This window comes from Felis catus, chromosome F2 (genome assembly GCF_018350175.1).
Source record: "Felis catus isolate Fca126 chromosome F2, F.catus_Fca126_mat1.0, whole genome shotgun sequence".
Taxonomy (NCBI): Eukaryota; Metazoa; Chordata; class Mammalia; order Carnivora; family Felidae; genus Felis; species Felis catus.
The window spans coordinates 5,541,019-5,556,226 of NC_058385.1; the positions used below are offsets into that span (position 1 = coordinate 5,541,019).

The 15,208-nt window shown below is 36.6% G+C and overlaps 1 protein-coding gene across 6 annotated transcripts in view; it reads right to left on the reverse strand.

The window, feature by feature from the left end:
• Positions 1-15,208, reverse strand: part of RB1CC1 (RB1 inducible coiled-coil 1) — a 92,729-nt gene that overhangs the window by 52,957 nt on the left and 24,564 nt on the right. For all 6 annotated transcript variants that reach the window (XM_023248505.2, XM_023248504.2, XM_045050083.1 and 3 more), the window contains exons 3-7: positions 14,446-14,567; positions 13,085-13,211; positions 12,740-12,910; positions 6,201-6,403; positions 4,411-4,837 (exon numbers count right to left, since the gene is read on the reverse strand). In XM_023248505.2, the coding sequence (XP_023104273.1) occupies positions 4,411-4,837; positions 6,201-6,403; positions 12,740-12,910; positions 13,085-13,211; positions 14,446-14,516 (999 nt within the window). In that variant the 5' untranslated portion in view covers positions 14,517-14,567. The remainder of the gene's footprint in view (positions 1-4,410; positions 4,838-6,200; positions 6,404-12,739; positions 12,911-13,084; positions 13,212-14,445; positions 14,568-15,208) is intronic.

The window sequence follows — 15,208 nt, forward strand, 5'->3', positions numbered from 1 at the left end:
ATACCTTTATTTTCAGCCTCTATCTCCTAAAGAAATCTGCTTGATCAACCCAACTTTCTTACTCTTCCACAAATTTTCTGGAATTCATGAAACCTAACAAATTTCTCTCTACATCCTTCCCCTTCCCTTGAAAGAATACACTGGCAGTGGTTTTCACATGTCGTCTCCGGAACTCCGGAAGCTTTCGGGCATCACCTCACTGGTTCTTCCACGGTTCCCTTCTCTGGCTCCTGTTTTCTCATTCCATAAACACAGATGATCCAGGACTTAGTACTTAGCCCATTTTTATTATGTCTTGTGTGATTTCAGAATGAAGCATAATTTCTATGAAGCTCCCAACCCTTTTGTAATGCCTGATCGTTCTCATACATTTTCAGCCTGTTTCTGACACCTTCCTAATAATACCTCCGTGTGAGTATCAACCACAGTATCTTCTATTTCTAATTATAGTTGTCTCCTGTTGAAATACCCAAATGGCTTCCCTCTGCCCACAATGACATCCAAAAAACATAGCACACAATGAAGGCTTCAGTGATTGGCCGGATATGAGTAAATCCTTCCAGGCCTATCCTCTTTTCAAACTGAATTGCTCATTACATCCAGACAAGCCCTGTGTTTCTCTAGCTCTGATCTCTGTTCATACTGATTATCCTGCCTAGCTGTTGAAAAGCCCATCTCTGTCCTAGTCAAATATTGCCTCCTTCATGATGCCTTCCCTAATCTCTACAATCAAAGGGACCATAAATTATTTAACGTACAGTGTTTGGTACAGAGAGGACATACAAAAGCAGTTAAAACTCAGCTATTTTATTGTTATTATCAATAATCCAGTGTAATTTATAAGAGGCTGCATTTGTAACACTACAAAAAAGTTAACAGAGGCACTACTTAAATACAGGCAGCCATCTGCCTATTAATGAAAACTTGTGCGTACATTAACATTTTCTCGCTTTTCTTAATTTCATGGTAACTCAGTCTAATCTGTATTCGTTTCTGACCCAAGATATTGTACAAACCAAAGACTAGCTATAAATCATTAAGACGATAAAGAGCTAAAGAAAGGATTAAAATAGATTCAAATTTTTAGCCTGTACAAAATTGCAACTACACAGACTTCAGACAGCGATGATTTAAAGAAGAAAAAACAACCCCCAAACCAGAGCTCCTAATTCTGATAGTTCTGTATTTCCTAATTCATTGAAAGTACGATGCAACTACACTGACAATATTAATATGGAAGAGCATTTTGTGAATCACTTGAGCACAGGCTATGTAACCTGACTTCCTAAAATCTTACTCTACTTAATGGTTTATTCCATTTGTCCACAAGTAATAAAAAATAAAAATTCCAAATAGAGTCTCTGGAGCAATTTTTTAAAATAGTATTTTAAACCACAGAATCCCACTAATAATTATTTAGCAAATTTTCAGCAACCGAACACAGTCTTACACTATTTATCCCTCTTGGACTCTTCCACCGACATCTACAAAGACTAACATTGTTGTCTTAGAAGAGAAGAAAATAAAATTTTCTCATCCTCACCATTCTTTCCATCCCACCTCTAAATGCATGCCCATTGCATAAACAATATTCCAATAAGATCACAAGAATCATGAATGAAATACTAAACCAAAAGTCAATAAATTACACTGGTATTATTCTGAACAACTTAGAAATGAGCTAAATGTGCATGTTTCCAATTATTCATCATCAGATATATGAACGTTTGCGTTTTGTGGTATAACCTGAACTAGAATATCCAAGATTCGTTCTAATATGAACACACTATGACCTAAGAAAATATGCGAGCACACAAAAACGCAGAAACAACTCGAAATTTTTCTTGGTACGTGAGGGGAAAAGGTAGGTTGGTGAGAATCCCCCAAGTATTATACAACAGGATTCCAATGCCATATAGATGGGCAGGGGCAATCCATAAAGGCAGTGCCAGGATTTAAGCCCTTCTGATGTCCAATCTTAGGCTAGTTCCGTAACGCCTACATCTTGTTTCCTGAAAGAAGACACTTGATTTTGCCAGTTGGAAATACATGTTACAAATGTTGCTGAAACTGGGATCGGTATGTAGAAAGGAAGGCTTCGAACAGAACTTGCTTTGAGAAGAGCAACATCAAATCTTGGCACATTTTAAAGTTCACTGGCAAAAAGTACTACTATCAGAATCAAACAGGTTAGTTAGCTGTTTTGGGCAACTACGTAACAAATGTGAGATCAAAGGAAGGCACCCTGTGACGCGAGAGAAGTCCTACACTCCGTTCAATGTGTCTTTAGGATCCCACTAGTAGTATTAAGAATAAATACACAAAACTACCACGAAAAATATTAACCTTATAAAAAAACACCATGGCAAGTGCAATTTATTATGCAGTATATCCCAACACAACATCCCACACTGTGTAAAATACAAGCAGATATATATAAACAAATTCTTCAAAATAGGTTTTCACTGCTTTTGAAGAAATGTTTTTAAATCTAATGGGCATGCTCAACTAAAAGAGTGCTGTATTACAGGCAGTATTTTAAGCTATGTTAACTCGTTTCATAACAAGTAACTATAAACAGATAAAAATTTATATTCTGTTTTTACAATATAATGGCCATGTTAAGTACCACAAAGACTTCAGATATTATTGGTATGTACTATGAAAGTAAACATTAATTCAGGTCAGTAACGTGACACCCCAGTGATATTACTCTAGCTAACTTCTGTTTTCGGTAGCTATAAACTCTTGTGAATTTTCATTAAGCCAGGAAAGGATCGTTGTTTATTTCCCCTTGTTTTGTAACATGAGTAAAACTTACATGGCTGTGCTGGACTTCATTTAACCATGCAAACACAAAGCCAATTTGAATATATAGATATCCTTTTGAATATATAGCTATCTCAATCACCTAATTACAATCATGTGCTTGCCTTTCCACAATCATAGATTGGAATTTTCAGACTACTAAAATGTCAACATTTTAAACAGGAACCCTAGTTTTCACTCCTTTTAGTCAGTAATCTTTACATCATATATTATATATTCCCATGCCCTGGCAAATGTCTTAACTGAAGCTTTCTTTGTTAACCAATAATAAATGGCCAAAAAGAAATGCCTCCTTTAAAGGACGTCATCAAGGAAGTAGACAGTTAAAGAATTAAGAAGAAACCTAGAATTTATTTTTTTTTTAGGTTTTCCATTTTGAAAGGAAATGTGCTATTTTCCAGGCAACCCAGACAAGGCACTGCCTTTCTCAATGTTCAGAGATCAAATCTGTTTCCAATTGAGCTCCCTTTTAAACATGGTTAACTACTGTGCTCGTTCTCTTTAGACAATAGCTGACTTCAAAATATTATTTCATTATTTCTGTATTACTGAAACACGTGCCCCATCAACTTCCTTTCTGACTTCAAAGATTTTCCATCAGCTTATGGATCACATTTTAAAAGATATTTATTCCCCATGCTGAAGAGTCTTTGTAAGTATATTTGGGGGAGGCCTTAATCCAAAATACAAGCTCATTATAATTATGAAATACAACCAAGAACACAATGTCTAAATTTTGAATTTCAAAATATTTCAGGCAGATATAGTATTTAAAGTTTCTTTTAGAAGTCAGAAAGACCTCCCTCAAGGGGGGATGGTGACTGGAAAGACATATACAAGGTTTTCAGGGAGATGAAAATGTTCAGTGTCTTCTTTGGGGTGGTATTACTCTGTGGCCTAACCACTCAAGAATTTGTGTATTTCACTGAATGTAAATCATTCTCCCTCCTAAAAAAATTTTAATGATAAAAATCAAATATTGTATCTTTCATATTTTCCAAAAAAACCTTGAAAGTTCTATAGCATTTATAAATGTGAATATCTGATCCATTATTAAATTAAGAAATATGGTAGGCTAGAGGTGGCCAAATATTACCATTTAACTATCTACTTATATTTACAGAGAGCTCAGTACTTAAGGCATAAGAATGAAGACATTAAGACTGTTCAAGTTTTACCTAGCAGAAGTAAGAGCCTAGCTGTAGGAACAAATGAAAGAATAGGAGATATTAAAACATCTAAGTAATATTACAAGGTCAGAAAGAAAATATTGCAAACTTGTTACCACCGAAACCTTCACCATTTGAGTAGACACTTCAAGGCTCTGAACTTCAGGACAAATTTTACATCTCTGACCTCGAATAGTCATCACAAATCTACTGTACATTCATAAATAAGGTTACAAGTGAAAAGACTTGATTTATCCTTGATTTATCCCAGGGTGAATCCTTGAGGTCTCACGCCAAGGCTCATTATTTCTACTTATAATACCATTGGCCCATCATATAAAATATTTAGTATAAACAATGTAACTTCAAATAGTTGAAATGACACAAGAAATATCAAATTAACATGACTTACTCTGCTCATGGAATCAAAGCATTTCCTGACCAATGATTCCACATCATTAGGTCTATCTTGAACATTTATCCAGTCTAACAAAGAAACATTAAAAAAAGGCAGATCACCGTCTTTAGCATCTACTGAAGTTTCATCCTGCGGGACAGTACTTTGACAAGATTCCCTCATTTCTTTTCCACTTTCAGCATCTGCGGTATCTGGGGCTACGTGTTCCACTGACTTGTGAAATGAGGTTAACAAAGACTGGTTAGTTGTTCTAGGCATATCAGGAGAGAGCACCAGTTCAGTGGAGGTTTTCATTTCAGCCTTTTCTGAGCCTTCATGTTCAGGCAAAGAATCCAGTCTTCCCAAACATTCCCTGTAACTATGTCTGGTTAGGCACTCCAACAGCGGAATCTTGGCCATGACTGAAACCGCAGTTCCTAAACTTAAAATACAAAAGATCTGTCAGTAAAATAATGGGACTGCTCCAGTTAGAGACTAGCATTTCCAAAGAAACAGCATTTAATTGTTACACACATAAATATTACCATCTATTTTTTACATTATAAATACATAATCTATGTTCTTTAAAAGAAACCTAGTTAGAGGTTAACTAACACATGAACACATTAAAATACCACTCTCGAGTAAAGGTGGCCAGCTTATACTTAACAAGTGAACAGTTGGTTTTCATCAAACCTTAAGACATAAAAATTCAAATTTACAAAAATGATTTACCACAACAGTCCCTTCAGGCAATCAAGTATTTTTTGATAAGCTGAAAGCACAGGATAAAATTAACAGTCCTAATAAAGATTAAGGTAACTCTCACGTTCGTCACACCCTATAGACAGGTAGATGTATGCTGTCGAAAGCTATGGGAAAGATGAAGTGATGATGATTTGATTGCTGTAAAAACATCTGTGAAATGCTTTAAGCTCTTACACGAAACTAATGAGAACTTTCCAAACAACAGTCGGTTGAAAAGGCTGTCATATAAACAAACTCTTAATGAACTTTCTAGTCTTAAGTAATCACTCCCTTCCTTCCCGAGATCTGTCCTATTGGCAAAGCCAAAATCTAATTCATACCTCAAAATAAAAAATCTGAATTAATAAGAGTCATTTGAATTAGAAAGATGTTACTTCTCTCCAATTCAATTCAAAGTTAACAAAAAATGTAAAAACAAATGAAAAAATGAATGTAGAAAATTGAAAGCAAACACACACAAAATAGAGGCTACATTCATGCTGAATTATTGCTATGTTTTTATATTCATTATAGCCCTTTTCCAAAACAACCACTGGCTATCAGATGTGCTTATATGCAAAGAACCAGAAAACCACCTAAACGCCAGCTAGAACACAATGGCTTCTTTCCATCTCAGCAAGCCGGCATCATATGGCAGTATTTAAAGAGGAAACCAAAATTTTCCTTGATTGCCAAATGTTTGAAAACTTTTCCATTTCCATCAGATGTGTTATGTTTCTATTTTGCCTTTAGTGTAAAGCTGGTAGCAGGGCAAGAAGGAGGCAAAGATTCTTGGGTTTGTAAACGATTTCCAAAGTATCTTAAGCCCTTTACATGAAGAAAACAAGGTAAGAAAAAGAAATGTGGGAGATCCATAAAACAGGTGGTGAATAAAATTGACCATAATTTTAAAATTTCAGAATCCGTAAAAGTCATCATAAAAGTCTCAAAAAATGAACAATTATTATACAAGCAATTATTAGAAATGAAATCAGTTACTAAAACAACTGAGAAGGTACTTTAACCAAACGTTTTATCCATTTTAATGGCAAACATACTGAGTAAGTTTTAACTTGATGTCTTCTATGGATTGCAGATAATTTGAATAAATACTTTCAAACTTGAAAAGTAGCTTTTGGTAAGAATTTGAACAGTCCTCCAGATTGGCCATGATTGCAGCCCAGCCTTGGTGTTGAAGGTGTTCATCATGGACCAGACCCTCACAGAAAGAGCAAAGTTTCTTGGCAACTTCATACATTTCCTGTATCGAAATGGAAGAAACACAGTAAAAGAAGGTAATGTTTGCATATGTATATTTACCTGTATGCATGAATGCAGTGTAAATATATTTTAAACAAAGCATGACAAGGCAATGTTTTAGTTTATCTTATTACTACGGTTTGTTGTTGCGACAGTAAGGAGGAAGAAACTCCTAACTCACCGCCGCTGGGACTATATGTTGGTGGAGCATCTGCAGAGGACAATTCAACAATAAGTATTAAAAGTAAAATGGCATCTATGGTCTGGCAGTGATTCATCTTGTAGAAACTTACCCTATAAAAGCTTAAAGAAATGAACAAAAACCACTAAAACGTTCTTTATTTCAACTATCAAGTGAAATAAAACCCACCTCACTGTCTACCAAGAAACTATGTGCATCTATACAACGCAATCCATTTAGCATTCAATAAGATGAAGTATCTTTATATACTCATATAGGTGTGAATAGTAGTATCTTTACATCTCATAGAGGTATGAGGAGGTCAATACACATTATTAAAATTTAAAAGGTACAGTGCTTGATTCATAAAGTGAATTTTCCATTTTTACTACAATATGAAAATCAATTATGGGTGACTACAGATCCAAATGTAACAGACGTTTTTCTAAAAAGGAGCGCTCGTGGAAGGCAGCATAGCAGACACACACCAGCACCTCTACCCTGGCTGCTGCCTTCGTATCTCTGAGATAAGCACATGTTCCTTAAATAAGACCCAAGAGCAAAAGTATTGATAAAGTGGACATTAAACGAAGAATTTTAATTCATCACAACACACCATTAGTTGAATGAAAAGGCAAAAGGCAAGCAACAGAGTGGCAGAAGGTATTTTCAGCATTTAAATACACAGCTTACATAAAGATGATATAAAGTCCGCTCTAAATTAATTACATAAAAATTAGCAACCCAATAACGAGTAAGAAATTAGAAGAATAACTTCACAAAACGGGTATGAAGAGTCTCATAAACATATGGAAACCTGCTGATCCTTATTAATTATCAAGCAAATACAAATTAAATTACAATGGCCTCCCACCCATCAGAATGACTAAAATTAAAAGCACCAAGAAAACCAAGTATTAGTGAGTTTGTTGAGCAAGTAGAACATTCGGTGGTGGGTACAATCACTTCAAACGCTAGCAGCACGTTAGCAATCAACGTGCAAAGATATTCACAGCAGCCTGAGCCCCAACAGTCTAAAACCTGAAACAGTATCTATAGATAAATAAGGCGTGGCATATCTGAACAATGGAAAACTGCTCAGCAATGAATACAAACCATTAACGCATGCAATTACGTGAATGAATCTCATCAGGAACATAAGATGAATGAAGGAGGCCAGACACAATAGAAAACAAACTATAATTCCATTTATTTAAGGTTCTAAAAGAAGCAAAGCAATCTATGGTTTTAAAGTCAGGATATTGGTTGATTTTATGGAAAAGCGATAATGACTGGGAGAAAGCATGAAGGAGGACTTCTTGGGGTGACACCATATTTTAAAATTTCACTTTGTGAAAATGTGCTAAAAATGAATGTGCGATAATTTGTACATTTTTTTTTTTTAATTTTTAATGTTTATTTTTGAGAGTGAGACAGAGCGTGAGCGGGGGAGGGGCAGAGAGTGAGCGAGGGAGACACAGAATCGGAAGCAGGCTGCAGGCTCTGAGCTGTCAGCACAGAGCCTGACGCGGGCCTCGAACCCACAGACCACGAGATCATGACCTGAGCTGAAGTTGGACACTTAGCCGACTGGGCCAGCCAGCCGCCCCATAATTTGTGCATTTTCTAATATGTACATAACTCAGTAAACAAAAATCTATTATTAATTTTACTAATGAAGGTATCTGAGTCCAAGGTCACACCACAATTGGGGTGACCAAATTTCAACTCTGGCAAGGTGAATCTAGAAGATCACACTCCTGTCATGGTTGTAGCACCTCTACTTCCTTTTAAAATGCACGGACATATTCATGGTTTGGGTTACAGTAGCTCTGAAGTGTGTTTTAAAATCTGAGAAAGACACGTTATTTCCTCTACCTGCCATTCTTATTTCTCTTAACTTTCCTAGATATTCCTGGACACTGAACCTTCCCCATAAACTTAAAGTCCACTTTATTTAAAACAAACTTGGGGCGCCTGGGTGGCGCAGTCGGTTAAGCGTCCGACTTCAGCCAGGTCACGATCTCGCGGTCCGTGAGTTCGAGCCCCGCATTGGGCTCTGGGCTGATGGCTCAGAGCCTGGAGCCTGTTTCTGATTCTGTGTCTCCCTCTCTCTCTGCCCCTCCCCCGTTCATGCTCTGTCTCTCTCTGTCCCAAAAAAATAAATAAACGTTGAAAAAAAAATTAAAAAAAAAATTAAAAAAAAAAAAAAAAAAAAACAAACTGAACAAAAAAACTCAAGAGCTCCTCCTCACTCTCCAAAGCAAAAATGCTTCCTCGTGGCAACTTTGAGTGCAATTCATTAAGTGCACGAATATATTAACGTTACGATTGGAAATATTAGGAACAGTATGTCTTTTCATTGATTTATAATTTATGTTCTTAAATAGCATGTTATGTATTTTTTCTTGCTACTGAGGCTGCAATGTATTTTCCATTTCTATTCCAAAGCAGGGCCCAGTACCGAGAAATGTGAATGTTTATATATTTATCACATATCCAAGCCACCTTATCAAAATTCTTGATAGAGTTTTATTAAATCCTCTTGAACATTCCAAATATACAACCGTTATCATCAACTCAAATGGATGTTTTTCACTTTCTTCCATTAATTTTACCACTTCATTTTCATTTTCTTATTTCAGTACATTTCTCAGTTCCAAAAGAATACTGAATAGACGGATGGCGATTTATGCAAAAATGGCTCTAATGTTTTGCTGATTTGAAAGCGGATTATTTTCTCTATTTGGCCAATTCTGTATTTTATTTATTTTGTTTCCTTCTAGAGCTAGTTTACTTGTTAGGAATAGCTGCTGGGGGTGCCTGGCTGGCTCAGTCAGCAGAGCGTGTAACTTGATCTCAGGATCATAAGTTCAAGCCTTACATTGGGTGTGGAGCTTACTTGATTAAAAAAAAAAAAAAAAAAAGGAATAGCTGCTGAATTTTAACATGTCTCATCTGGACAATTTAACACGACTCTCTGCTTTCTCCTGTATTAATGACTGAGGCAATTAATTAATAAATTTCCAAATACTGAACCACCCGTGCATTGTAATAATATATCCTCTTTGCTACTAAAATGTATTATTCTTTTGATACTCTTCTGGTTTTATCTGTAAGAAAGAATAAATACATTGCGGATTTTTGGGATACAAAAACTAAATGTAGCCCATAAGAGCTTTCTGATTTTGAGAGCGACATTAAAATATTTAATTTACTGTTTAATTATTATAAACACACATGAAGCTTACTGTTTTAACACATTTTTAAGTGAATGATTCAGTAGCATTAAGTCATTCACACTGCCACGCAACCATGACCACTATCCATCTCCAGAAGTTTTTCATCATCCCAGAATGAAACTGCAGCCAATGAACAATTAACTCAACCCTCCCTCACCCCCCAGCCTTGGGTAACTATTCTATTTTCTGTCTCTATGAATCTGACGCTTCTAGGTACCTTGTGTAATTGGGATGGTATAAATATCTGTCCTTTGTGTTTGGCTTATTTCACTTAGCATATCTATCCCTCAAGGTTCCTCTGTATTATGGTTAATATCAGAATTTCCTTCCAGACAAAGCTAAATAATATCCCATTGTATGAATATACCACATTCTGTTTCTTCATCCACTGGTGGACAGTTGGGTTGTTTCTACCATTTGGCTATAGGAAATAATTCTAGTATGAACATGTCATTACATTTTATACATCATTATATTTTATTAAGTTTTCCTGAAATTATTAGCATTTAGCCGTGTTGACAGACCAAGACAGATCTGACTTATCTGTCTCATAAATTAAAAAAAAAATTTTTTTTAATGTTGCTTTATTTTTGAAAGAGAGAGAGAGAGAGAGCGCGTGCGTGCACGTGAGCATGAGCGGGGGTGGGGCAGACAGAGAGAAGGAGACACAAAATCCGAAGCAGGCTCCAGGCTCCGAGCTGTCAGCACAGAGCCCAACACGGGACTCAAACTCACAAACCACGAGATCATGACCTGAGCGAAGTCAGAGGTTTAGCTGACTGAGCCACCCAGACGCCCCTCTCATAATTTATTATAAATTTCACTTTTTTCTGTTTAATGTTTTGATATCCACTTTGTCATATATAAATACTGCCATTAAAATTTTCTTGTACATTTATCTTTCTATAAAAAGAAAGTTGGCTAAATTAATTAACAAGCGGTATACTGGATTGTATTACTCTCATTACTTTATGCTTAGTATTGCTTGTATTAAATTGTTTCCAGATTTTTGCTAGATTAATGAAGTTATTATTCAATCACTGCTACTCTTTATGCCCCCCCCCCCCTTTCTATTTCTGTGTTGATCCTCGCCTGGAAGAACCTTCAGTAGTTTTTAACATGTCAACTTGCATCACTAGATACTGCTAGGACTGTTTATTTCTAGATTAATCCTCACTTCATCTTCTATTTATTTAAATTGTTTTAATATAATGCATTTTAATATCATGCCTTCGTTCAATCTAGTTTTACTTATTCTTTTTGACTTGTCTCTCACTTAAAAGTTACATGTCCCATTTGATGATCCTTTGGTTTTTGTACATTTTTCTTAGTATTATATTTTTCATCCAAATCAAAAAACGTTACTTTTTAAATGTGTAGGCTAAAGTTTTATTAGTTTATTTGTATACCAATATTCTTGCTCTTTTGAGTTAATCATAGAACAAATCTAAAGGACTCTTACAGAAATTCAGTTTACACAATTTGTTCTTTTAAAGCAACTTTGCCTTCTCAAAAACATTTCTAGACTGATGCTTATCAAGTATGTCCCAGAAATAGGAAGTTATTCTCTTTTTATGTTGTATCCTATGTGAAAAATGGGGTAGTTTTCACAAATGTATACGCTACACTAAAACAAACGGCCGAGATTTACTTACAAAAGCAAACGTTTAAGACTTGATATTTTGTTAATCTGTTTATTTTTATAAATGATAAATCCTCTTGTGTGGTTCTAAAGGTAACATTTTTCCGTGTCGGAAAGTAAAGTAAACGTGTCTTGCTGATGACAGTTTAGGGCCAGGATCACAGCGAAGCACTGGCAATTCAAAAAGGAGAACGAAAGAGGCCTGTAAAACGACCCACGGAAATTACAGAAGCAACTAAGAGGCATGTATTGTAAAGAGACTTTGTTCTCCTCCAGGACCTAAATGCGGATATGGAAGAAAGAATCACATTTTTAAGAACTGTGTTGGGGCGCCTGGGTGGCTCAGTCGGTTAAGCGTCCGACTTCGGCTCAGGTCACGATCTCTCGGTCTGTGGGTTCGAGCCCCGCGTCGGGCTCTGTGCTGACAGCTCAGCCTGGAGCCTGTTTCAGATTCTGTGTCTCCCTCTCTCTCTGCCCCTCCCCTGTTCATGCTCTGTCTCTCTCTGTCTCAAAAATAAATAAACATTAAAAAAAAAAAAAAAGAATTGTGTAAGCTCTCCCTTTGCTTCTGTCTACTCTAACACAGGTAACTTTACTCATCACAGCAGTGTTCAGAAACCATCACCTGTATACCATCATTTAGGAAAGAAGTGAAGAAATCATGGTTAAAACAGCTCTTCCACCCTAAAATCTTGTAACTGTTTGCAAATGTCGAATGACTAACAATGTAGGAATCTGAAAACCAGACATATCGACCAGCAAAACATCTCCTCACGTTGTTATTTTTGTGTTTTGTCTAACAATGTGTTTTTGCTAGCTACGCGAGGATAGCTGACACACGAGGTTCCATTCCTTTCAGGTGTACAACTCTCTGCGTTGGGCTGTGCTCCCCGCAAGCACAGCCACCATCTGTCCCCATCCACTTCTACTGTAATATCACCATGTTCCTTATGCTGTACCTTATATTCCCACTAATTCATTCCATAACTGGAAGCTGCATCTCCCCGGCTTCCTCACCCATCCCCCAACACCCGTCCCCGCTGGCAACCACCCATTTGTTCTCTGTGTTGTTTAGATTGGAATGCTTTTAGGAACTATCCATTTGTTAGAACATTCATCGATGCCTAAAATAAGCTGAAACCTCATGGAATTATTACCAAGTGTTCGAATAAGACATCGTTTTGTTAAGTAACCCACTTTTAATTTTAAACCACACTAGATGTAAAGAAGGACAATAATCACAAAAAATAACTATGATGATTTTTATCTTACCACTGCAAGTTGTGTCCTTGACGCAACGGTGTGAAAAACTGCAGGCATCATAAGAGATTCTTCAACTTTTATTTCCATGTCGTTTTCTGTCGAAAAGGTCGTTTTCGGAATAGCGGGTGGACGATCACATAAGATCATCTCTTTGTTAAAAAGAAAAATCGGATTTGTGTCCTGTGGCAATAAGACAGCCAAAGAAACTCCGGTGAAACGCTGTGAAATGCCGACCGCGCGCACTGCCCTCAACATAGGAGGCAGACACCCCTTACTCCCGGACGCCGAGTTCCCAACTCCCCGGGCGGGGAGCCGGAGCGCGTGCGTCTGGGTGCAAGGGCTCGCGACACGTACCGTCCCAGCACTGTAGGTGCACACTCTTCGGTCCGCAGCCATGCATTCTCCTCCGTTGACCACCAGCACCTGATGCTGAATAGCAATCTTGTATTTGCTGTGAATGGCATGCTTGAGGTCTGCCACACTTTCGGGGGGAGGCACAAAAAATACTAGTTATTTACATTTCCCAGGGACAAAGTCCTCACTATCGAAGTGGCACTGTGTGAAAATACCTGATAGATACGAATTAATTTCACTCTCAAAACTTTCCCCAAAACAGTAGTAGAAAATATAACCTTCTTGTTTCTGGAATTAGACTCCATAAGCTGGCTGATCTCTTAGGTGAATAAATCAACCATGTGGTACATCTAAAAGTAAGTCTATAAAATACAGGCAGTAGACATATTTATTTCTGTGCTCTTTATATAACATAGCAAAGGAATATGCTCAAATTAGCATCAGGTCTGTTAAAATTCTCAGAACACAGATGTCTGTTAAAATCCCCACATCACATTACACAAACTACATGAAGTATAAATCAAGAAACTGCTTCCTTTCCCTATCTTTCAGAAAATCATTGCTTTACAGGTAAAATTGTATTTTATAAAAAGTAGAACTTTAAGAAAGAAAATAAATTCAAATTCCACTTTTAAAACTAAGAATATTAATTCCACAAATTATTCATAATATCTTCCGTGTCAGATTTATTCATTCTGTACTGCTATCCAGTCTTTGCTGTTAGGGCCAAAATATAAGCAGGAATAGTTGTTACTATTTCCTCTCTCGCTGTTTGGCCCCAAAACGTAGCCTCGCTGCCCCTGACACCTCTCCCCACCTTTCACAAATATAGGAGGGCATTCATTAGTCAAATATTTGAATTCCCCGTAAAGTTGGAGAGTTATTAAGATGTATGAGTCTTCCTAAATTGGTTAAAAATATTAAACTGATTTTATTCTCGCAACAACAAACAAAACAAATACCACTGACTTTATTCATACAAAGGAATAAAAATCAACCACCAAAATACATGGGACCGACAATATTGCTTTATGTAGCTAGCAGTAATTTCCTTAGTGGTGTCCTGGGAAACTTAAGACGAGCAATCAACTATGAAAACTTCTATTTGATAGAAATCGGTTCGTTTGTGGGTAAGTGTTTATCATGAATAATATATTCACACAAATGGAACAAAGCATAATTTTATGAATTTAACTTCAGCATTTTAGGAAGGATGGCAATTATACACGTAATATGCGGAGACCGAAGGTTTCAGATATCGCTACCCTTATTTAACAAAAAAAGTTTTCTCCAAATCAATACTTTAACTTTTTGCATATACAAAATGTGAAACTGATGACAATGAATGAAATACAGCTTACGTTTGCACTGTAAGTTCAGTGTCAAATGTCAGGGTAGTTCCAGTGTTAACCAGAAATACATATAACTTCATGATGATTTCTCTGGATTCTGTGAGCTTATACCTCACACTCTGATCTGGTTACTAACAGAAACAGATAAGAAGAACGGTCAGTTTTACAAACACAACAACAAATACAAATATCCCCCCATAAGACATGGTATAGTTGTACCACACAACAACGATGATGACAACAAAGTTTTTGAGGCCTAAGATGGTTAACCAGACAATTCGGCAAACCCGTTGCTAAAAAAATCAACAGTAGTGAGACTAATAAAATGCCTAATTGTTCTACATTTTAAAAATTAGCTGTAAGGAAGAGGTCAGCAATTAGAACAATATGTGTACATTTCACACTGTTCTCATGTACCTTTCTATATTAAGAATTAAAATTAAACATTTGATCAAAGATCTTCCTAACTCAAAAAGTTCCTCCCCAGCTGGCTCCTTATAACAATAAAAAGCTGTCTTAAGGTTAACTTACTAAGAGCAAATAAGAGTAGCCACTACTTGCAAGTTAGGGGAAATGAGTTAGTTCCAACTCCTTCCACCAGCTGTCTCTTAATCTAAATTCCACCTCCACACTGAGTTAGAAATGCTCCACGAGAAACTGTGACCCTAACAGTTATATCATCTCCTTGAACAGTGGAAAGTGCACAGGTCTGGAGAAGAGAATATTCAAAACAACTCTGCCATTAACTAGTTGTCCAAGTCAAAACCTCACA